This window comes from Halichoeres trimaculatus, unplaced genomic scaffold, assembly GCF_033239565.1.
Source record: "Halichoeres trimaculatus isolate MK-OKI-2021-1 unplaced genomic scaffold, fHalTri1.1 fHalTri1_scaffold_1, whole genome shotgun sequence".
In the NCBI taxonomy this organism is placed as follows: Eukaryota; Metazoa; Chordata; class Actinopteri; order Labriformes; family Labridae; genus Halichoeres; species Halichoeres trimaculatus.
In genome coordinates, this window is record NW_027437179.1 from 35,782,243 (window position 1) to 35,806,769 (window position 24,527).

The following is a 24,527-nucleotide window of genomic DNA, read 5'->3' on the forward strand; positions in this document are numbered from 1 at the left end:
TTGTTCAGCTGCATGTTGCACACCAATCACGGATGGCACAAGCACGAGGAGGTGAAAGTGGCTCCATGCAACAATGCACATGGCTGGCAATCATGTTGTGTTGTGCTTTTTTTTTTTTTTTTCCCCTCTCAGCAAGCAGTGTTCTGAATGGTTCACCTGAGCTGGGAGCAATGGTGGGGATAAGAAGCAGCCTCTTTGGCCCATCTGTGAATTATTCAGCAGTCAGTCATGCTTGCAGAATCCAGTTTCTTTTATGGCACCTGCAGGCTCAGCTATCGTGTAACCAAACACACGCTCTATATGATGCGCTTTTAAAATGTTTCGAATGCAAACGCTCCTCTCTTGTTGACCGCAGCCTTGCTTGAGTGTGTTATCAGCCGCACAAATGACAGCCTGACAGCGGGGACTGAGTGACGAGACTCCCACATGACAAGAGAGGAGGGTTTGCATCTCAGTATGTAGTGTACAGAAATGAATGACACTTTCAGGTTTCTCTGCAGACATCTTTCCATCTGGTACCCTTCAGATGGTTATCTATATTATTTACAGTTCTGTGTGCTTATCATGCCAAGTGGTTGTCTTTTTTTATTCTGCAACAGGAGAGTTCAGCCTCTTTTCCCAGAGAGGATTTAAGCATCTGCACTGACAAAGACAAGGACCTTTGATCTGTGCTATGGCTGTGCAAACAGATGTATCCTGGTTATTAAGTATTTGATAAATGTCACTTGTCATCACTCCCCACCCCTTATCCAAACTGTTTCCTCCTGCAGCTCCAGCCATGTGTTTGAGCAAGCAAAGGCACATGATCTGTCATAAAGTTTTTGTGGATATGTTCAGAAATTGGTGCATTAAAGTCAGACTTGGACAACTTCTGTTTGTGTAAATAAATACAAAGAACAAAGATGCAATAACAAAGCTTGAAGAAAGAAAGAAAGAAAGAAAGAAAGAAAGAAAGAAAGAAAGAAAGAAAGAAAGAAAGAAAGCTCAAAGTTATTGACCAGAGTTCTTGGATGACAGTGCTGGGAAACGCTTGGGTGAGTCAGCAAATTGCATAAGCAAATATTGATCTTTTGGCTATTTACATACCCTGTGTATGGTTTTCAAAGTGCATCTGACTTACCACAGGTGGTGCATGACAAGTGCCCCGCCTCTTCACAGCCAGGGATGCAAATAGTGCCTCAGCGGGTATCGTTTTACACCTGATCCCTTGGGCAAAGAGAGGCAGTCATCAGATCACATCAGCTCTTTTACAATGAAAGCCAGACAGCATGATCCCGTCAGTTGACGACAACATTCAACAGGATCAGTCATCCGATCGTCGCCGCCGTCACCGCTGCAGCCATGCCCATTGCAGAGCTCTTGGGAGTCCAGATCGACATGCATCTGCTGTTGAAGCTGAGTCTCTCTGTGGCCGCTGTGCTCCTGGGTTCTTGGGCCTACAGGTTTTACAGCTCGAGGAGCAAAAGGAGAAATCAGCTCAGTATTGACGACAAAGATCCCGGAAAGGAAAAATGCAGAAACTGCAAAACGACACTGAAGAGTCAAAGCTCACCAGACCAGGACACCGATGATGGAGGTGAGGATTCTGAACATTTGCATAATGACCTCGATACTTTTGATGAGAATGAAGAATACATACCTTTGTGCGAAAACCACGACACTTATCAGGAGGGCGAGGAGTCCATAACTCTACATAAAGACCATGACACTGATGACGAGGGCAAGGAATCCATACCTTCATTAATAGACCTCGACACTGATTTCAAGAGTGAGGTATCACAAACTTTGAGCAAAGGCCTGGACACGTATGACGAAGATGAGGAATTTGTACTTTTAGAGAAAGATCATGCCACTGATGATGAGGGTGAAGAATCCATACCTTTGTGTGAAGACCTTGGTGATTACGAGGCTGAGGAATCAAGCAAAGATCTTGGCATTGATCTTGGTGAAGAAACGGCTTTTCATTCCGACTACAAGACTTATAATGAGGAATCAAAACCTCTACGGAAAGACTCAGACACTTTTGACGGGGTTGAGGAATTAAATCATTTGTCCCAATCCCTCCACGCTTCCATTGCATCTGAGGAATCCATATCTTTGCATCAAGACCATGACATCGTCAAGGCCGGGGAATCCGTACTCTTGTGCAAAGACCTTGACCCTTATGAAGACGACGATGAATCCATGTCTCTGCATAAAGACTATGACACTGATGAGGAGGCTGAAGAATCCATACCTATGTGTGACAATCTCAACACTAATGATGAGGGTGAGGAACATTTGCATAAGGACTCAGACACTTTTGACGAACGTGAGGGATCCCCTTTGCATAAAGACCATGACAACGATGATGAGGGTGAGGAATCCCTATCCCAGTGCAACGATCTGGACATTTATGAAGGGAGTGAGGAATCTGTATCTCTCTGCAAAGACCTGGACACCTACGAGGAGGAAGGCGAGGAGTCCATCTCTTCACACAAAGACGCTGACCATGATGACCTGACATCTGACAGTGCCCTGGAAATGCCAAGCGAGGCCTCTCTGTATCCGTCTGAACAGTCTGAGGATGCATTTAGTGTGCTATCTAGTGACCAAAATATCAACATGAAAGAAGACATACTCACTCTTCAAAAGCCAGCAGAGGATGCCACCAGAAATATTTCATTCGGTACTGCTTTGAACCTTCCCCATCCAACAGAGAGTGGGATGGCCAGTACAACGGGGCGCCGCTCCCCTTGCTTTCTGCAGAAGCTCGAGGGCAGTGTGGGTGTGGGCAGGGAGTTGAGGCAGGACTTGGAGCGCCAGGGGGCCTACTCCAGCTTCCTCTCTAAGGCAGAGATCAAAGTGGAGGATGCTAACGTTGTGCTGGAAGGAAAAGAAGACCCGCTTGTGCGTGGAAAGATATATGATTACTATGTTGAGTCTTCCTCTCACTCTGTTACAGACTCAAACACAGTCCTAGGTCAGTTTGAGAGGGACTCTGAGTCACAGCCGGGGGAATATAGAAGCTGCAACGCAGAATCTCCCTCCTCCCTGAGCCCCATTATTATGCGTGATCTGGTTGTACCACTTAACACTGCTGAGGATCCGTCCTCGCTGCAAAGTCCCGAGCCACAGCACCCCGCAAGGCCTGCACTCCTACGCAAAGAGAGCTATCTGTCTGCGGCTGAGCAGTCTGAACTTCCCGTCCCCTCTCTGACATCAGGCGCCTCTTCTCGAATGACTCACTCTCTGACCTCAACTGGCAATGAGTCCATCACTGTTTACCATATGATCCTTTCCTCAACAGAGAAGGATGGCAAAGAGGCAGGAGAGCTAGAGACTGTAGCAGGGGCTCCATTTTTGCACCTTCCAGCAGTCGAGGGCACAGATTTGGAGAGCTTAAAAAGTAAACTCGATCTGGGTAACTGTTTGGAGGCTCTGTGCCTGGCTAAGAAGCATGGTCACGATGCTGTGCAGCAAGCAGTCCTGGGAGTCATGTCAGACAACTACCTGCAGGTTCTCATGGACCCCAACCTGTATGGGCGGCTAATGGCTGGTGAGCGGGAGCAAATCAGGAAGCAGAGAATGAGAGGAAGGAAGTATCTGATGGTGGCAGATATGGATCCTCAAGACTGGGCAGGAGGGCAGACAGCAGAGACAGAGCAGAGGAGGACATCCAGTGCAGTGTACTGTTATGATGACTACAAAGACGTCTGGCACACACTCTGCCCAATCCCTCAGGAGGTCATCTCTAAAGCTTGTGCCATGTGCACAATGGATAACTACTTATTTGTGGCAGTGGGCTGCCAAGGCACAGACAGAGAAATGACACCCTCAAAGCGAGTGTTTTGCTACAATCCTCTGACATCCATTTGGAAAGAGATCAGCCCCATGAATGAAGCCAGGCCCCGCTGCAAGCTGGCAGCTCTGGAGGGCTACATTTATGCCATCGGAGGGGAGTGCCTCTCCTCGGTGGAACGCTACGATCCACGATTGGACAGATGGACATTTGTGGCTCCACTGCCAAACGATACATTTGCCATCGCACATCACGTCACAGTGTGTAATGGAGAGCTCTTTGTTTCCGGGGGGACTCTGAGGTACATGCTCCTTCGCTACAGCCCCAAAACCAACACCTGGAAGCAGAGTCTGATGGTGGCGAGCAAAGACAGAACAGCAGATATGGTATCAGTGGGGAGGTTTTTGTATCGCTTTGATGTGAACCCCCGGCTGGGTATCGGCGTGTACCGCTTCCACTCGGTGGCTCGACTGTGGTACGAGTGCAGCTCCAGACGCATGCAGCACTGCCCGGCCTTCCAGTGTGTCACAATAGACGACACGGTCTACTGTGTCAGCCGTCAGTTCACCATGCAGTTCAGAGCTGATGCCGTCTCTCCCGCTTTTGTGGATGAGGATTTCAGCGTCCTCTCCGCAGCAAACGGCGTACTTTTCCCTTTTGTCCTTTCGCTCCCTGATAAGACACCTCGGCAAACCAGCGTGTAACGAGGACTCCATTGATGATAAGATTAGGTGGTGATGGAGTATTCCTGCTTTTAACATCAAGTTTCTTGGAGTGGATTTGCTTTGCTCGGGTTTATGTTCAACCTACAGAATGTAAGAGCAAAATTTTAATCACTGTGTTGTCATTTCCTCGAGGTGCTAATAGGATTACCTTTCAGAAAAAAAGACAAATCTTCCCTTTCTTTCGCTGCTGTTTTCTTGGATCAGGTATAGCACAATGAAATGTGTGTTTTTAATGTCTCCATTTCTGGCAGTAGAAGTAAAATATTAGACCCTTAAACTTGTGTTTGCTTAGATTTAGTGCTTAGTTTGGGGGATGTGCTGCCATGTAAATTGTTGCTTCTTTGATTTGCCACTCCTCCCTGCCATTACGTTACTTTTATTTCACTCCAGATGCTTAACCTCTTTAGCTGTGGAGATAACTCATAAGAAAGTCTTTGAGTAAATGAGTTCATTCAACGCTAACATATTATAGAGAATGGGCGATGCAGTCATAATCTGTCAGTGTGCCCCACTGTGGAGGCTGCAGATATAACTTACACAGTGGTCTGGATACAATGCAATTATCTACACTTGCTCTTTAAGTATGACAGGGTGTAAATGGGTTTGTCATACAATATAAATAGGTGAGGCTCTAAAAGCATTTGTCATGACTTTTAAAACTCTCCCAAAAGACTTGCAGTTATTTTTTATGATTTAAGTGACTCTAAAGGAGGTGGGAAGAAATGCTTTTGTAAATCTTCACTGATTCTTTCTTGTGTCAAATATTCTTATATAAACACCGAAGATGTACATGAATGTGTCTTTCATTGCACTTGTTCATCATTATCATTGTTATTAATAGTGGTGTTGAGCTGAATGTCTCTTTTAGTGTACATGTGACTAACAGGATCAATTACAGGACGAAACAGAAACAATCTTCCCTCGTCAAGGTTATTTTTTAAGCATTTCATTAGGAATGGAAATCACAAACACTAAATCCTTCATTGTTTCCTCATTTGTACACACCATGATGCTGAGGCCTTGACAGCTCTCAGAGAGTGACGTGCTGCTATAGCACCATCATGTGGCTCACAGTGCAAACACATCAGTGCCGTCAGTGAGACATGTTAACTTCTCCCACAGCACAGAATTGTCATGTGACACGCAGGCATCAGCAGCAGACTGACTGGCTCGTAAAGAGTGTGTGAAAAAGAGGGCTTCAGCTGTACCTGAAGGCAGCAGGCAGGCGGGGAAACGGGAGGCAGACACAGATGGTTGACCATCAAACATAAGCGTCTTTGATTCTTTCTAATTAAACACTTTGATTCGCTGTAACCAAACGCCTAATGGAAAGAGACTCAGACAAGTCCCCTCAGATGTTGCCTTGGATGACTTCTGGTTTGCAGGTTTACTCAGCACTTGTTTTATTACATCTACTCCCTTTTCCCCTCAGAGTATTTTGCTAACACTAACAGCACTTTCTGAGTTTCAGATATGGACAGTGCAGAGAGGAGGAATTTGCATGTAATTATCCTCTGGATGGGAGGACATAATGTATGGCCTCTTTTTTTCTTCCTCTTTCACATAAACATTCAAACTAGTCACACAGTGCACACATTATAACTACTGACTTCCTTACAGACGTGTTATTCATGTCAAAGAACATCATTTTAATTTATTTTCATTGTCCTCAAATGTCCTCTTTCAGCAAGCTTTTATTTTTCATACCAGGAAATATAACCACATAGATGCAGTTTTTGAAGAAAGCTTTTAGCTTAAATTATAGTGATGTTGTGTATGATCCATGTCCCTTGGTCAAACTACTTTAGTAAGATTAAAACGTTTGGGTTTTATCATTCAGTCATATAAAACAATATCAGAACTTTAATTTATCTTTTAATATCAAATATAAACTGAGCTAAATACAACATACAACAATAGATGTGCATTATGTCAAATTGAAAATCCCAAAGGGCTGTGAGGACTTTCAGGAGAAGCAACAAAGACTCCACTTCCCATGAACACTTGCTCCCCACTGATGTGACATGGCTCTACCCAAGGCATGTGTTTGTTTAGAAAAATGAATGGAGACAAGATCTTCTTTTTGGCTCTACTTTTGTTTGTTCAAGACAACTTTTTACCGGATGCAACACAATGAGGTAATGTATTTATTGACAGTTATGTAGCGCTGTTGTTTGAAACGTAACGACAAGCTAACTTTGTAAACTCAGTTTGTAGTTTAGTGTCCAGTAGGTAAGCAGACTTTCTCACAGCGCGGTGCTGTGATGTGTAACATGACATGTAATGTTAGTGAATCCTGGTTATCCTACCAGTGCTCATCAACCAACTCCAACCTCACCAAGCAGAGCTAACATAACCTCACTTTTCATTTTATTAATAGACTATCAAGTTTGAACAGACCACTGCAGAATAACTGCTGACTGTAGGTTGGAATGAACATTAGCACAAACTACTCAACCCGTGTGTTAGACTCCAGCTTATGTTTTAGCCTTTAGCCCAATTTCTATCACTCTCTCATTCAGCTCTTGTCTGCTCGTCTGTCCTTTTTCCTATCAAACAGTCCAGCTCCAGTGTCAACCATTACAACAAAACCAATCCAAGAAATCGCTCACAGCAGAGGAAAAACTCAAATCTCTCTGCAGCTGGTGCGGTGTTGTCATAGAGACTTTGACACTCAATCAGGAAGCTGAAAATGGCTTTTAGAAATAACCCATTTTGGTGTCCATAATCCCATTTTAAATTGTGGATTACCATCAGGTGTATATCTAGAGGTGAGACTTTAAAGATCACTCAGACACTCCTTACAGTCTCTTCAGAGGTGCAGAACAGATTTGATTCAAATGAAACTTAGAAATAGTTTTATTTTCTTATAACTTAAAATAAGATTTTTAAATCTAACAAGGAGTGGGTCCCCTTCCAGGAAAGCTGTCATGTTTCTATGGAAGCTAAGAAAGAACAAATAGTGAAAAATACAAAAATAATACCAAGAGTTACAAAATAGTAAAGAGAGAAATTTTCATGCACAGAGGAGTTTGTATTGATGTTTTTATGGTAAAAACTTTTACCTATGAGAGGCATAAGTATGGGCTGAGGTTTGTGCTACTAGAAACTGAGTCAGAATTATTATAGTGAATTTATTATATTCAAGGAGGATTTCTATGGATCTTTGCTTGATTATCCGTCCTCACAGATGCCGATGACATTATGGTTGTGCCATGCTGAACTGAAATTCATCTGAATTTAAGAGAACAGAATCTGGTGTCAAGACCAAGTGTCTCCACAGTTTTCAGACCAGTATAAAGACTAACAGGCCAATCAAAAAACAGACAAAAAGAAATAAAATTATACCTCATTTAGTGGTAACGTTGAAAGTTGGAATACCTATTGTTTTTGCACACATTACCTTGCTTCCCTATTTCATATGGCTGAAGTGATACCAACATTATTCTGGTAAGTCACCTCAGGGGTCTTCGGCCAAGAAATAAAGAAAACAGATCATGTCAAATTTAACCCTTGTTTTGCTTATACTTTTTACAATAATGAGTTTGAAAAAAAATTAAAACATAAATAATTTTGATATGGAAGGAATTTTACAACCCCTTATTCTACACACTGTATCTTTAATGAAATATCATTTAATAAAAATATCTATTTTTTTCCTGTTTTTTTTTTTTGGTGATATCTATATATATATATATATATATATATATATATATATATATATATATATATATATATATATATATATATATATATATATATATTTAAACAGCGAATTCCAATGACTTTACTGCAAAAAACTGGAATCTTATCAAGTGCTTTTCTCTTATTGTCAGTAGAAAATGTCTTTTTAGACTTAATATGAGCCACAATTACCTTACCAGTCCAGAAAAATGACTTGTTTCAAGTAATTTAAAGACAACAATAGGGTCTGAATTGCTTGTAACAAGTAAAAACATCTGTCAATGGAAGAAAAGAAAACTTACTTGTTTAAAGACACTATTCTAGATTCAAGCAAACATTGTAGCATTTTTTCCTTGTTCCATTGGCAGATTTTTTAACTTTTTTTCAAGCAATTCAGACCTCATTTTGTCTTTAAATAACTTTAAACAAGACATTTTTATTGACTAGTCAACTGAATGTGGCCCATATTAAGTCGAAAGACTCATTTTTGTCTGAAAATAAGAGAAAAACACTTCATAAGATTTCAGTTTTTGCAGTGTTGAACTTTTTAATCATGCCTGAGGTAAAAAAGAGGGCTTTTTCAAGAGTAGAATCTCATGGAGCCAACCATAAACATAAAAAACAGTTATAGTCTTTCACTTAAAGTTATTATTTTTTCAGACTTGTTGTTCTGCCACTTTTCCTGAATAAAACAGAAAAAAACATCAGCTCTGGAATCCTGGCTGCCTCCTCCTCTCACTCAAAGGTACAAGCTCTTGAGGTCATGCAGTTCAGGAGCAACACATAATCCATAATTCAGCAGTAGCCGTGCTGTCTGTAAACCTGTTGTGACTGTGGACTTTGACTCGAACAATGATCTGGCACTTGCAGCAGTGGGCGTCGTCTCAGATCCAGGTCCTTGTTGTTGTGATTGGCTGCATGAAGGTGGCTGGAGAGGCTGCGTGAAGCCCTGGCACAGCGGCTCTGGCAGACGGCACTAAGTGGGTGCTTCTGGTATGCTGACCTGTACACAGTCAGCGAAGGGAGGCGGGACTGCAGCTCTTCCAAACGCTGCTTTGTGGACTGCAGCGCGCCAGAGTTGGCTGTGAATGAACACAGGGAGGAGAAAGTTAACTGCCATGTTACTGCAGCCATTAATTACTCTGGTGACTGATCTGGAACAGGGAAGGCATCTGGGGCCACACAGATTTAATTGTTCATGAGCACAACTGCTGATGTGTCTGCTCCATGCAAAATTTAATTCGCTTAAGTGTGTTTGCTCGACACTCGTGGTGATGGTGCCGGGATGGTTTAATATATCATTTCCTGGGTATAATCTCAACCTCCGGGCGGTAGTGGCAAGGCATTTCAACTCCTCCACTCTGGGTTAATTCATTGCAATTGGCTTTGAGGAGAAGAGAATAAAAGTTACTGCTCAGTTTGATTTCAGAGCTGTAAAAACAAACTGATCTGATTTTTTTAATAGACTCAGATATGAGCTTCAGCCAATGTCGGGTCAGAGTCAAGTCTCAATTTCCAAGCCCTGAAATTTAATTTAGGTCAGTCTTTACAGACAAATCTAAGTCAAGACTGAATCGAGTTTCTCTATTACCTAAACAAGACTGCTTCTAAGTCCACATGTACTGAATTCTGGAGTCCAAATTTGGGTCAAGCCAAGAGCCCTGAAAATCAGGACAATAGGATGGCGTCGGGAACAGCATCCGACTTTGGATGTCCATGATAGTTGGCTTATTTTGCTATCCAGGTTAAATTAATCATCCCATTTGTATGTCATGTTTTCAAACAAAACCAGGATAGGATTAACTGGATCTCAGTAGAGACTTTTGAAGATCACCGAATCAGTTTCTTACTTATTCATTTAGTTCTGTGCTAAAGATGATTAGAAAAACACGGTTTCAGTGCAAAATAAAATTCAGGCAACAAATGACAGCACAGAAATTAGGAATGCACCAATCTGATCCTGGTATCAACTGGGTCAAAAAGTTAGATCAGATACTGACGACAAAGGGGAGGGGGCTTTAGTGGCCTGCAGGACACAGTTTGAAGTATTTTAATGTTGTTTTACCAACAATTCTGACAGCAACCCAAGAAACAGAGACGGTAAAGGTCAGACCAAGTTCGATCAGTGCATCCTTAAACTTACAACAGATAATACCATAGCAATGGATAGACATTCTCAAGAATCACCTAATTTACAACTGATTTGCAAATTTACAAAACCATGTTTTTTATTTTGGCTCTGCTTATGGTTAACAATTAACTGATCATTTCCAAATAAATCTGCAGCATAAGCTAACATTTTTTAGCTTCTTTTACAGGACGCTACATTTTCACTAAAAGTTGGCTGTGGCTCAGTGTTAGCTGTCGGGTTCCTCTGAATTGAAAGGTCAAGGATTCTATCCCAGGACATGCAGTCCAACGTGTCCATGAGTAGCTGTGTTTTCATTGCACCTAAAATTGCACAAAACCTATAAAAAATGGTCATGAAAACACCAACATTTTGAATAATCTTGATTAATAAAAAGTGCAAAAGTGCAACACCTTTTCACAAAAACAGGTCACGTCGACGCCTTGGCCACGATCCTCTCCCAAAAGTCCCCAGTAGGTGTCCACTGCCACACAAATGGACTCTGGTTTACATTGTATTATGTGTTTACGTGTTTTTGACCGTGGGTAGTGAAGGCATCAGGAAGGCTGTGAGCAGGTCAGAGTGACAAGCTGGAGATGATGATTTTCATTTAATCTTTTGTTCCTGCCTGTTTTGAGTTGGTGTGGTCACGGCCGACCGTTTGACCAGTGTGAATAAAAACACAAATGTTCAGCATCATCATCAGTGCAGCATAGGAATGGACATAACATATTGTATTACTAAAGTTGTGCTCATTTATAGTCATAATGGAAACACTGGGAGGGCGCATTTGTTCTTTATCAAAAGTCCAGATAGATTGCTTTTATTTTGAGAAAAGGTGTAATGGTAACATAGCTAGTGAGACATTAAACTAAAATGCTCACATCATAACGTCCAAAGATAATTTTCTAATCTTAACTGAGACGATTATTGTTACAGAGGAAACAGATCCTCTGGTTTCTGTCCAGGCCTTAATATCTTCCTGTAACTATAGGGATCCTGCTGTTGTTCACTCTAATATTAAAGATAGCTTGTCTGATCATTACTGCTCTAGTTGTGACTTCAAACTGCATATTATGTCCACAGGGGGCGCCAAAATCCACACAAACTGAAAGTCCATTAAAGCTTTATTTATGGACATATTCTTGTTTGATAGTGACATCTATTTCATACAAACTGTACACTTTAGTTATTGTATTGTGGATATAATTCTGGATACAAATGTCTGGTGTATCTAGTAACATTTTCTCTATGTCATCCATTCTAAATTATGTCTTTATTCAGTTAAAAAAGCAGCCAAAGCCACAATTGCATCTACAATTTATCGTCAAACAATTGGCAAAAATCAAATTTCTATGTTCTAACAAGATTCAGACAACACTCACAACTTATAAACTTGAGCTCATTCAGAAGGCTGATTTCAGAACTCGGTGAACCAGTCTTCAGTTTTAGATCTTTAGTTTTTTAATTTGACTTCCAGTTAGTGCCAAGGAAGAATGATTTTAGAAAGCAGTGGCTTGGTAAATCTCAATATGAACCACACAAAATCTGCACTGTTCATCTGTGCTGTTATCTAATTTAAAACTGTCTACAGCAAGGGGTTATAAAACAGTGTTTCACAGCTGAGATCAGCAAAGAAAAAAGACACACTGCTTAGTCCACAGAAGTGGCCAAATCTGACACAAGTTTGAAGTCCCCCACAGCTGCTTTAATGCTGCTATTTATGTTTTCCTTCTAACTTCAGCCATGAACGACACATAACTGCTCTGGAACCTCCATCGCTTGTCATTTCAAACAGCACTGTAACGCCTCTCTGCGTATGTACAGCACTCTGAGCTCCCCATGTGTGTCTGAAACGTGCTGTATAAATAAATCTGCGATGCCTTGCTGTGCCTTACCAGAAATTGGCCGTTTAGACCTTTCAAGCTGCCATGTCAAGCTGCCGGGATGGCAGGGTCGCAGAGTGGGCAGAGCATTGTTGTGCCTGCGCCCGTAGCTCTCCTCATACTGCGTGACCGAGTAATGAGAGGGTGGAGGGCCATGGTGGGCAAATAGCAGCTTGGATGGAAGCCCCTGAAAGACAATACAGCAGTCTCAGAGTAGCTATATGTACTGGCCTTGAGTGGATTAAGATATAGAGGGCACGACCTGCTCTTTTACAATAATCTTCAAAGGCTCACCATGTGACAGCAGCAAATTGCTTTAACTAGCCTTTAAGTGCCCGGTAGGAGTGATGATTTTACACATTTTTCATGACTGCTGAGTGCGACCAGAAACTTGCTTCATAAAGAGTTTTATCACAAGTCCTTATCTCTGCCGTCAATATTATGCAGAAGTGGCCTGGATGTGGGGAGGAAATCCCTGACTTGCAGGCCTGTGACAGGCATTCAATTGGTGTTAATGCCATGAAAGAGCAGTTAAAGGCTGACCTCAGCTCGCAGCAGGGCAGATCTTCTCTCAGAGACGTCTGGCTTGAAGTCCCAGTGGGGCCGGTAGTCGACACGACTGGTGCTGTTGGCGATCTGTGGTTCCTGAGTGAACTGTGTCGTACAGAGAGAAACAGACATCGCAGAGAGGAGTGAGGCAGAGGAGGAAGGGGACTAGAGCAATGAGCCCCGCGCAAAGGATCAGCAAAGCTCACACTTCACTATCGATCCGCTCTGTTGTACAGTATTTCTTCAGTCATTTCTCCCCTCAGATCCTGAACCAGCAGCCTATGGCTGCACCTCACGTCAATGCAATTAGTCTCCAGCTTGAGCCTCTCCCAGCAGGAGGCTGTGCTGATGTAGCTGAACTCAGCCCGCCTAATCACTCTGCTATAGATTTGACTACCAACAGAGGTGCTACAAAACCCTTGGCAGACTGCCACTGGAGTGGCGTTATGTTTTGGATCCGATGAATATTGAGACCTGGATTGTCTGCGTTCTCAAAATCAATTGTAGCAGTACACTGAAATGAACTGTGAGGAGTTTTTAACTGCTCATAAAAAAGACTCTGTTTTATACTGGAGCCTTTATATGACCTACAAAAGCAAAACAGACCATCAGACAGACGACTGACTGTATCTGTGAAGCTATTTTTAAGCCTGCCACCAGGTCAGCAGCAGACAAAGTGATACATCATGTGCACAGACAGAGCGTTTGTTCAGATGTTATCATGCAAAGTGTCACAGTCGGAAGCAAGACGCAAAAAGTTAAAGAGGAAGAATTGTTTTTTTTTTTTTTTCTTTGGAGAATTCTGAATATGGAAAAACAGGAACATATAAAACACATCACCTTGTCCGCCCTGCTTGTCCACCATGTTGGGTAACTTGTAAACATTGCATGGTGACTACCCCAGAGTCCTTTTCACATCATGTCCTGCCTCCTGAGACCCCTCCACCCCACAAGAAACTTCCTACTGTGAGGGACATGTAGTGAATTTCTGCAGACTTTCAGGAGTGTTTATGTGAACAGACCTGAGGGCTCTTTTTGCAGCATGCAGTTAATTACTTGGTCTGACAGCGACACTGCAGCAGTCATGAAAAATGCATGCCTTTAGGTCACATAACTGATGGAGGACAGTGGTAGAGGAAAGGAGATAAACTGGTAGTGGTCTTCTCAGCAGAAATTTAAACACCAAACTCCCAAGCAGCCCTCATTAGAGAACACTCCTTGCTGGAAACGAAGCAGATAACAGCTGCATGATCTCTACCTGAAGTCTGTCTTCAGCCCAGTTCCCCACCAGCACCTTGCTCCCATACTTCTGCTCTATCCTCCAGCCGGGTTGAGTCCATTTATCCTGCTCCGTGCCTGCTCCCTTCATGCTTTACCTGGTGTCAAACATCTCTAACAAGACGAGCTGACACTCTGCAAGAACGTGGTTAGCATGTAGGTGCATGTACCTGGCCTCATAGCTGCACAGCACAGACACTGCAGAGGAAATAGAGGAGCTTTGTTGCTATGGAGACGGCAAACACAGAAAGGGTAGGCAGGCCGAGTATCCTGGAACCAAACGGGAGATGTCTTACATCTGTGCTAACAAAGAAATATTTTCTCTATAGCGAGGGCATGACATTTGCCTTTTAGCAGTGTGCTCTATATTGTTTAACCGGCGCCAGAAATTGTTTTCAGACTTTGTATCTTCAGGCTGCTTTTCACCGTGTGAATAAATCAGGCTGTGTTTAAAGATTTGTGTGGGTTTTTAGTCCTCCTGTGTGAACAATATACTTATAATGAAGAAGAAAACTCTGCCACAGGAGGCCACTTTTGTTTATTAAAATGTGAAACGAGATGGAAAGTAGAAGCTGAGGCTGTGGGTAGTCCTGTTCATATTTACAGTGTTTTTATAAAGTGAGTGACACCACAAATAACCTGAGGAAGAGAAGGGGAGCTAGCCCTGCTTTTGGATGTAGATCACATCATGAAACCCTTTCATCATGAACCACTATGTGACAGTCTTTTCAGAGTCCAGGAGCTGGGAGGGACCCCTCTGAAATTCATACCCAAACATATGAAGGAGTTTTTAATCACACAGTGGGCACTAACAAACACGCAGTTCCTTTAGCTGCCACTAGGAGCTGCCTGCAGTGAGTCACCAACAAAGACGATAACAAACATGGACATAATCTGAGGGGCCGTTCACACAACAACAGGTTTAGGGTGAGACCGAAAGTATTGTTGTATTTTGGCCTCGCCTTTACACAGAAATGGCGTTACTGCTGACCTAAAAAGCAATCTTTTGAAAACAGCCTCCTGTGGGATTTTTCTGAAACACTGCCACCATAGCTGCTGTGTAAACAGTAAGCCGGCGTTTTTAGTTGATGCACTGACGTCCAGAGTTGGGTATACAACTACAAGTAATGAACGTTACAAGTAGTTGAATTACTTTTGATAGGAACGAGTAGTGTAACGGCACTACTCCTACTAGATTAGTAGTTAAACTAGAGTTACAAATGAAACGCCATGATCGATACTTTTACATTCACTGCAAATAGAGCAACCAAAATATTACTATTTAAGCGGAGTTCTTTTTATTGCCACTAGTAGATTGAACGGTGGCCATACGAGCAACTACGCGCTATCTCTTCCGGGTCAGGGCTGATGGAACTGTCACAGTAAAATTGGTTGCCTTATATAAATCTGTACCCCACTGACAACACTGCACTCCCTCCCACTGTAAATGCCCCTTTTAAAGGATAATTTCGGTTTATACAGCTTTTACATTGTTTATAGAATGAAGTAGAACAAAATACTCACCCAGAAGACTTTCCTGATCCAAGCAGTGCTTCGGGAAATATTTAGATCCAAAATCGTGCAGCGGACGTCCATATAATGGGATCCATCGGGGCATAGACAGAGCCGCTCCAAAAACTGCATTAATCGTCCAAATACTTGTGTTTTTCACCAATATTCCATCATGGTCCGCTCCAAGTTAGTGCTCTGCTGCAGTCTGTGTCACTCCAGACAGCGCTGTGTAGCTGTACTGACCTCTGAACTGACGAAGACTTTGTTTACGTTTGTCCCTCAAAGAAAGGAGTCGGCTCTCCAGAGAGTACTGCGCATACGCAGTACTCTCTGGAGAGCCGACTCCCTTCTTCTGTCTGGGGTGACATTTTGCCATTTTGATTGGGGTACCATGTAAACAGGAAGAACTCTGCTCACGCAGGTAAACCATTTATTCCAAACATTCCAGACACAGGAACCTTAACCTGAATATCGACTGTGTATAAACGCGGCCATTGGTGGTATAGATTCAACAAGGTGCTGAAAAACTTCAGCTGCCGCAGATTTGTGGGAAGGTCTCCAGTGTCTACACTCACTCTGTCAGCAGCCCCTGCATTTCCTGCAGTAAACTTAATCCAGCAGCTAAAGCATTGGAGTCAGGACTGATCTTGGCTTTTACCCATAAGACTTTGACCTGCTGTGATGTAAAGGTTTTGGATTTCAGGTGGCTTGGTACATATTGCTCACCTGCTGTTCAATCTACCAACAGAGATTTGGGGGAACAAGCAGTAAGTCCGCTCTGTTCTGCAAGCTGTCTCAGCTTTCTCAGTCCAACAAAATAAACAAATCGAGTCGACAACAATCACAAATAGAATCTCAGACTGTGGGAAAAGCAATGAGCAATCGAGCTCATTAGCAGGCCTCTGACTTAGCCATGGTCACAGTCTGCATAGCGTTTGATTATTTGGCGTTTGCAAACCTCGTGTTCCTCTCCAGGGCCACTCTCTAGTGCAAATATGGTCACTCCTGGCACCAGAAAAAGCAACATGGTGACAGCCAAATTCCAAATTTGAGGCTTCAAAAAGGCAGTCCACACACCAGAGGGTGATGTCACATTGGCTAGGCCCATTTTTTGAACAGTCAATGTTCTGAAGCAGCTTTGATAGTGTACACCTCCCCATCACACTCTGGGGTTTGGTGCTCACTGTAACCCCTCGTGAGGCACCCAGGAAGCAGGTTTGAAGGGTAGAGCAACCTTTCATAGCATGGCCTGAGCTCAGTGGGGACACGGTGGCTTTCCAGCACATCTTGGCAAACAGAAATGTCTCCATTGAGGTACTGCAGGAAGCAGAACACCATCCGGCAACAGAACAATATGGGCACAGCATGATTTTGCTGGTATGAGGGCAGGTTGAAATCTGCCTTCTGTAGGGCCGGGTGGGTGAGGACCTGAGCGCAGGGGAACAGCAGATGTCGCTCCACTCTTCTTGCCAGCCTTTGGCACAGCACTGCTGCCAGGTTAGGCCCCGTTCTGTCCCCTCCGACTAGCTCTCTGCGAGAGTCCGCATTGAACCCGGCCTCAGCTACACTCAGGAAGTGACACGTCACTGTCTCACAATCATCCAGCTGGGCAGGGTACCTGTGCTCAGGGGCTAATTGGTACCTGAGGGGGTGAGAGGGAGGAAGGGGGGACAATATGTTCGGTTCTGGCTTCATGGATGGAAAAAACAAGCTTGTTTTTTCATGTGCAACCAGGAAAAGTATCCAACAGAAACCACAGCCGTGTCAGACTCATTGGCAATATGGTCTCAGACGTCACCAACAGAATGTGGTCACAGTTAGCAGAGCAACACAGTCAGAGCTGTGCTTATTAGAAAGGTAACTAAAATCTGCTATTGGAAAATAATGTGTTTATTTTTTTCTCTACTTGTTCTCATACTGTTTTATATCTGACAACACACAGATAACATTGACTCACAGTCACAGGCACTACTATATTCACACATCTTGCTTTAGTATTGCAAAAAATAGTGTCTCGCCATACCTGGATTTTGTAATTTGTACCAATTTCAGTTTAATTTCAAAGATCAGAAATAAGAATGATGAGTTATTTTACCTCAAACTACTCAACATTCATTCATAAATCAGAAATGGGCACCACCAAGGTATGATAAACATTAAAACAAATCACACTGAGTAGATAATTAAAACACAAAAAAGCACATTGTATAGCTAAAAGTCTTTTAAAAGTAATACGGGAGGTCGAGCCATGAGTGAGCAGGCCCCTCTCCTTTGGAATCATGTATCAGTCCGGGTTCAGGAGGTAGACACTCAACTTCTAAGAGGGGCTTTAACACCCATACAATAAAGTTTTTAACTTGGACTGGTTCGGGTTTTGACCAGCTTTGGGTTACACTGCCACAGACATATCCTCATGGAAGAAGTCATCAAGGATGCATTCTGGTTTAGTTTTTATATAAGTTTGTGTCACAAAGTCAACATCAGATACGTGTTTAATAATGATCTAAAATGGTTTGAGAAGGATGCTAAAAGTTGTCAATCAACGAGCCTGTTTCTCAAGCCGAAACCCTGGCTGAGCTCTGCTGTCTTTATAGTTTAGATGGCCATGGCGTTGGTGGTGTTTTCACCCGGCACAGGCCACAATCCTTTATGCTAACAGGCTAACTGAGGTGCTACACATAAAGATTCTCCTGCATTATTTTGATGAATAGATATTGTTACTATATTACCACCCTCTGCTGGTCTGGTGGTGGGTTGCAATTTCTTTCTTTTTTTTCATCTTCCATACACCAGGGTCTTCTGCCCACAGTTAGTCTACATGTGGCTTTATTGTTACAGCACTAAATAGCCCCACTAGGTGGTGCCACCTTTCTGTTTTGGTTTCTGTTGCCTACAAGATGTTACGCTCAGACGCCAGCCTATGTTAGTTGCTACCAACCAAGTGAAGGACTCTCATCAGTGTTGAGTTGGTAAAGGTTATCTGTATGTTTTACTTCTCAGGTATGATGAGTGAATAAAGTGCTGTGGAGACCTGGCTTCACTTGGTCTTAGTTTGGTTTTGTACAACAACAACAAAAAAAAAAAAAATAGTTGAGTGGAAAGTCTCACTGTGTAAGGGATGGGTACCTTTCACACTTAAAACAATACAGTGCTGATACTTGGTATCTGGCAATTGGTATCCATACTCATTGGTACCAATTTTTGGTACTTTTGTGTGTGTTTATGTGCTAATATTTATTTGTTTGTTTAATAGTAGAATATCAAAGATTTTTAATTTAACATTTATTTCTGAATGTATAAACTTGCTATTCTGTGTTCATATCCAGTATGGAAAATCCCCTACTCGTCCACTCTCTTACAGTCACAATGATGCATTTAGGTACCAAAACATGGTATCTTTAAGCCGTGCTTCCACGAAGCAGTCCGGTTCAGTTCAGTACGGTTTGGTACAGTTAAGCCTGATCCCCGTTTGCATTTCCTCAGCAAACTGTGCCCTTTGGTGGTAGACGGCGTGTAAGCCGGATGCCAGAAGCCACTGCTGTTAAAGTAAGGTAAGTGACGATTTTTTTGACCTATCAACGGTCTGCAGTGTTGTGGCTCCACCTTCCGAGAGTGGATCCATTCAGCCTGGCACCCATACAAAAGGGTTCCAAAAAGTGAGGCGGCTCATCTCGGTTATTTGGGGATCTGTCCAGGGATAAGTCAGTGGAAATGAAACAAAATGTGCGCCGTACTGAGACAAACCAAACTGGTCTGCTTGGTGGAAACGCAGCTTTAGATTTTATGTGAATCGGTTCTCAGTACAGAGTGAATTTGGTTGGTACCTATAAAAGTACCTTATTCAGTACCCATCCCTACACTGTGTCCTCTTTGCGCTCAACCCTGGAATGAGACTGCTAGCTCGCTACACCTACACCAGACACATGACAATGGGTCTCAGGAACCAAATAATGTGTAATTCCACTGTCTGGTCAAAAGCACCTCTATAGTTCAAGTGATTTAAAGATAGTTCAAATAATAAGAGACAGGACACGTCTTCAGTAGCACAACAACTGAATCAAACGGTATCACTAAGTGTTTTGTAACACTGCAGCTGTTGAGAAATGGAAATTTGTCTCATTTAACCTTTCAAGCCCAAAACCTGGTCAGATAAGAAAACATCAGGTGTGCCTCCTGCATTAGACAAATATAACAAAGTTAAAAACATCAGATAAAATTGAGTTGATGACAAATAAAAACACTGCAGGGTTTGATCTCTGCAGGGAAGGCACCATAGAGTTACCACAAGTGAGAGAAAAAGTTGAATAAATATATATTTTATGATGGGTAAAGTCAGACTAAAGGTTATTCTCCCTTTAGAAACTATATTTATTATGACAACATCAAAGACGGGGAACACATGACCTTGCCTTTCTCTGTACCTTTGTCTGCTACATCTTATCTAAACTGTCTCTGATCAAAGCTTTATCATTCGCTGGAGGACAAAGAGAGGACAGCCATCTTTGACAAGGGCGTGAAGTTGTTTGTATTTCTAACACAGGCAGATTCTATTTGCCGTATGGTATGTGTTATGTTAAGTTGATGATGAAACAAGTTAATTATAAGGGATACAACACATGAAATAATAAGCGTGAACAGTTCCACGGATGCCTCGCTTTCTCACCACAATTGCTATGCTGACAAACAAGCCATGAACCATGTGCAGTTTCCTCCTATTTGCAACCCAGCGAGGAATGTCTGAATTCATCAGCTCAGAGTACACAAGTCCAATTACCAAGAGGAGGGAGGCTGCAACAAGAGCAGCGAAGCCAATTATTAAAATAGCCCAGCGCATGTCCATGATGTTGCTGGTGTGCCCGGCTGAAGGTAAGTCATTAGGAGTAAATGTTTTATCTACCTGCTCTCAGCTTCTCTCCACCCCTCTTACGTCTGTGTGCAATGCAGTCTGACCTTGGTTTCACATAACGACATGTTTGGCTGCCTGTTGCCTGGGAAAACATTATTATATCCTTCTACATATTTTATGGCTGTGCAGTCAAAGTAATGATATCTTTCCCACAGAAACAGTGTAAAATGTGGCATACTGGATTCCTTATGGAGCAGATTATAATTACTCTTACATTTCTATGATGCTCATTAAGTTTCCTTGAATCCCTGCTAATATTTTATTGATATTTCGAGGGTGTTTTGTTCTTTTTCTCTTCTGCTTTCTTTCATTTGCTTCTTACAGCTCCCTTCAGCACATAGTGACATTTTCATTGTTTGGTGTCTGGAGGACATATTCAGAGATGCTCCCTCTGTGTGAGTAAATCCTTATCTGAACTTTCACTGTTGATCTGTAGATGGCAGTGATAGCATGAGGATGAATGAGCAGTGTCCTCTGAAATACACTCTATTTACATTTTTAGATTTGGCATGCAGCCTGAACCCATTTGACCCTGACTGAAACGTAAATCTTTCCCTTATTATTTTAATTTTTTTCACCCTCTCGTTTAAATTCAATTAGACTCAAGCTGAGGATATAAGCACAAGCCTTCAGTGCAGCTTGACTTTGGGTTCACATTTTGTAAATCTCTGAAATTTCCCGAAATGAAGACAGCATCTGGAGCCGTGTTTGTCTCTGTGTTGTTAAGCAGCCCCCGAGAGCCTCTCTGCCTTCTCTAAGTAGCTGAGCCTTGCACAAAGCAACCATTGTGAGGCTGCTCTTTAAACCCATCCCGGTTGCTCAAAAAAAGCCCAGCATTCAGCAATACCCAGTAAAAAACACAGCGCCAGGGCCAAAAATCACAGACTGGAATCTTGTCTGAGGCCCATGAATTCACAGGATTTGTTTAGGAGGTATTCATGCAGTTTTTTCTGTTTGTCACACTGCCGAGCGTCTGAGACTGCGCTGACCTATTTCCCTAATTGCGCTGTCACACACAGAACGATATAGTGCGCTTCAAAAATACTGTTTCCACAACAAATTGGGTTCAGACAACGGATGTGGGTTTAGCACAGAGAGGACCGTTACAAATGTGGGACAGACTGTGCGCAGCATCACATTCAGTGGGATTTAAACCCTTTTGAGCTTCCAAAACAAAAGTAAATGTTTGCTGTATGCTCATGGTATAATCTGGATTTTACTTTCATGTGTGTTACGAAGCTGCTCTTAAAGAGACTGGAGCAGGAGGAGCTGTAGCAGATGTCATTGTGAGATCTGAGGCCAAACAGAAAGATAACTGCTACAGTTATTCTTCATTTCTTGGTCCCTCAGTCACTGCCCCGCTTATATTTCAGGTTACTTGTTTGACTTTGGGGGGGTCACTGTTGTGGTTTCAACCATCAGGATTCTCAGCTGTGTGTTTGTTTTCAGTCCTAAGCTAATTATTGTTTGTTTGCTTATTTGTTTTACTTAATTAATAGGAGGGCGGGGAAAGGGTTAGTCGATTAGGCCTCCCAGTTATCTCCATGAAGCCACTGACCAAACAAGCCCATCTGTGGAAGAGCAGAAGAGACAGATTAAAAAGGAGAGAAAATGAAGCCAAAATCAGCTCCCAGCTGGCCCTTATAAAAAACAATAAATAAATAAGTCTGAGGAAGAGCATTTCAGCAGGAATAGGAGGATCGTCTGACATTTAAACTGCATTCCCAGAAGACAAAAACAATCCCTCTCTGATTAGTTCCTTCATAGGCTTGGCCTTTACACGGGGAAACTGCTTTATCCACACTATTTACATCTCACTTAGTTCTTCTGGCATTCTACTTGGAGTGGAAAACTTAAATCTTCTTGTTATCCTGTTGCTTTGCTTTGTTTCAGGCTGTAAATAATGATGTAAAAGGAAGCCTGACAAATCAGTCCAATCTGATCCACTTTGTATTTGCTGGACATATTTAAAAAATAAACGAAAGAAAAAGTCTACCTAAGTGCTGCACAGTAAAATAGATAAAGTAAAGTAAGTTCAAATAAACTAAAAACCAGGACCTTAACATTTAACCTCTTCTCAAACTGTAACATATAAATTCAGTAAACACCCATTAGGCTTGACTTAAACTAGTCTCAAGCCTCAGTATTCATCCTTGCTAGCAGGGGCTACACTGGCCCTGAAGTGCCAAACGTGACAACAACAAAAACACACTACAAAAATTAGAAAACAAAACACCCAATAAGAGAGAAAACCTCAAGGTTGACTTGCGTATTGAGTTCAATGAATATGGGAGCTGCAAGAAATACAGCAACAAGCAAAAATATAGGATATAGATATCCCACAATACTTTCCAAGACTTAACACAATCGCTTTCTTTATTTCCTTAGGCAAATTGCGTCAGCAAATAAAACAAAGATTGTATTGTTACAAGGCGCCTACAGCAATGCCCCAGTGATCACTGACTTATGAGACAATTAAAAGGGAAAATTTACAGGAGTATTAGCCCATCAGAGAAAACAACATAATACATAACATGATGTCAACACAGTAGCTAACTTTAGCCCTCAGCTAAGTTTCTGGCTTTCAAGGGATTCATAGAGTAGAGTATGAGTTCATGGTGCAATAAGATTCTTCATTAGTTAGCCCCTCTTTCAGCCTGTAGACTACCCACCACATGTGTTAGCTTGTGTTCATTTAGCTTTATATGTTAGCATTTCAAACACATGTGACTGAAAAAAGACACTTGTAATGTTTTCAGTTCTACAGTTTGATTTAACAGACGCTTTTGTCCAAAGCGACGTACAACACAGGCAAGAATTTTGACAGAAAGGAAAACCTTAGTGCAACAAAGTTATTTAGCTGCAGGTGCTGCCATTAAGTGCAAGAAGTTTTTTTCATTTTGTGGATGTAGAATAATGTAGCCATAACTAACCACAATTAATCACAGCAAAAAATTTCACTAAGAGCTGGGTCTGAGACATTCTGACTCATTCTACCCCTGAGGACAATAAGTAGAAGGGTCAGATTAAGTGCCTAAGTGTAGTATAGAGTTAGGTAATTCACATGTGTGGAAAATGCACCACATTAGGCACCTGTTGCTTTAAGAAGAAAGCTTAAAACACTCTTTAGGCTCTTTTGGCACCGCTAGCTTCCATAGTGACCTAACTGACGACACACAGCAGAATATGCCCATACATTAAGCTGGGCACAGGCTGCAGACGTACCGTTATTGAGCATCAATAAAAAGGAAACAGCTTTGTTAACCTCAATACTTCAGTTGATTCTTACAGGTAGTTTAAATTCAGAGGACTCTCGACACAAAACTTGAACCACAGCTTGATCCAGGTGAAACCAGGGTCTACTGTCTGTCACCCTAGTGTTGCCTGTATGTTGTATAAAAGGGATGGATATAATACAAACAGAGGGTGAAAGAAGAAATATTGACAGAAATATGATTAATATTAAAATGCAACTACAGTTTACAACCTACACCAGAGCCAGTGATGACCCCATTTTACTGCAAATTCTGACATTCAAGCAGGTGTTTGTGTTTGTTTTTGGTAAAAAAAAAAAAAAAAAAAAAAAAAAAAAAAAAACCTGTTATATTAGACTTTATAGGAACCTCATTCACCTGAAATGTCTCAAAGAAGTAAAAAAAAAAAAAAGTCTTATTTAAAGGAATTAAAAGACAACAAGGATGCTTCATAAGAATGAAATTGGCCACTGCTCAAAGTACTATGCACTTGCCAGACCAAGATAGCTCATATAAAGTCTAATAAGACCATCATAGTCAAAAAAAAAAAAAAGACATAAACACTTGCCTAACGTGGAAATATCTGAGCTCTTCTGTTTACTGGATTTTGCACATGCAGTTCTCCTGCTGATGTGAGGCAGTAAAAAAGGCAAAAACTTGTCTCTCTTTTTGCTCACACTCCTCTATTGTAAGACAATGGATGCAATGTGAGCATCAACATTTTTACTTCTTTTTTTTAATTCAAAAGTTTGTTTTTTTTTTTTTTTTAATGCTCTTCTCATTTTCTCTCTCTTGTGTTTAACATTCCTTAATAGCATTCTGGT

At 42.0% G+C, this 24,527-nt stretch overlaps 3 protein-coding genes across 4 annotated transcripts; 1 reads left to right on the forward strand and 2 right to left on the reverse strand.

The window, feature by feature from the left end:
• Positions 1–1,341: 1,341 nt before the first annotated feature.
• Positions 1,342–5,125, forward strand: klhdc7a (kelch domain containing 7A). The gene has a single exon (XM_074676849.1). It carries the CDS (start codon positions 1,342–1,344, stop codon positions 4,483–4,485), a length of 3,144 nt encoding a protein of 1,047 aa, XP_074532950.1. The 3' UTR covers positions 4,486–5,125.
• A 3,205-nt stretch (positions 5,126–8,330) lies between these two features.
• On the reverse strand, positions 8,331–15,808 carry cfap107 (cilia and flagella associated protein 107). 2 transcript variants are annotated; one of them, XM_074669404.1, is made up of 4 exons: positions 15,556–15,808; positions 12,748–12,858; positions 12,217–12,391; positions 8,331–9,272 (listed from the first exon to the last, which is right to left on the reverse strand). In XM_074669404.1, exons 1-4 carry the CDS (start codon positions 15,673–15,675, stop codon positions 8,986–8,988), a joined length of 693 nt encoding a protein of 230 aa, XP_074525505.1. In that variant the 5' UTR covers positions 15,676–15,808; the 3' UTR covers positions 8,331–8,985. The 2 variants fall into 2 exon arrangements, with proteins under 2 accessions (XP_074525505.1, XP_074525514.1); XM_074669413.1 differs by having other exon boundaries at positions 14,012–15,808.
• A 112-nt stretch (positions 15,809–15,920) lies between these two features.
• aadacl4 (arylacetamide deacetylase-like 4) lies at positions 15,921–17,672 on the reverse strand. Its single transcript, XM_074669425.1, has one exon. The coding sequence runs from the start codon at positions 17,236–17,238 to the stop codon at positions 16,663–16,665; it is 576 nt and encodes a 191-aa protein (XP_074525526.1). The 5' UTR covers positions 17,239–17,672; the 3' UTR covers positions 15,921–16,662.
• Positions 17,673–24,527: the final 6,855 nt, after the last annotated feature.

What these genes read in the sequence shown, in the direction of transcription:
- klhdc7a (XM_074676849.1), top strand. Translation starts at nt 1,342, where the DNA reads ATGCCCATTGCAGAGCTCTTGGGAGTCCAGATCGACATGCATCTGCTG.
- cfap107 (XM_074669404.1), bottom strand. Translation starts at nt 15,675, where the DNA reads ATGCAGTTTTTGGAGCGGCTCTGTCTATGCCCCGATGGATCCCATTAT. An exon ending in CTGCCCTGCTGCGAGCTGAG is followed by an intron (nt 12,392 to 12,747) that starts GTCAGCCTTTAA and finishes ATTGTCTTTCAG; the next exon opens with GGGCTTCCATCCAAGCTGCT. An exon ending in GTCTAAACGGCCAATTTCTG is followed by an intron (nt 9,273 to 12,216) that starts GTAAGGCACAGC and finishes GTTCATTCACAG; the next exon opens with CCAACTCTGGCGCGCTGCAG.
- aadacl4 (XM_074669425.1), bottom strand. Translation starts at nt 17,238, where the DNA reads ATGAAGCCAGAACCGAACATATTGTCCCCCCTTCCTCCCTCTCACCCC.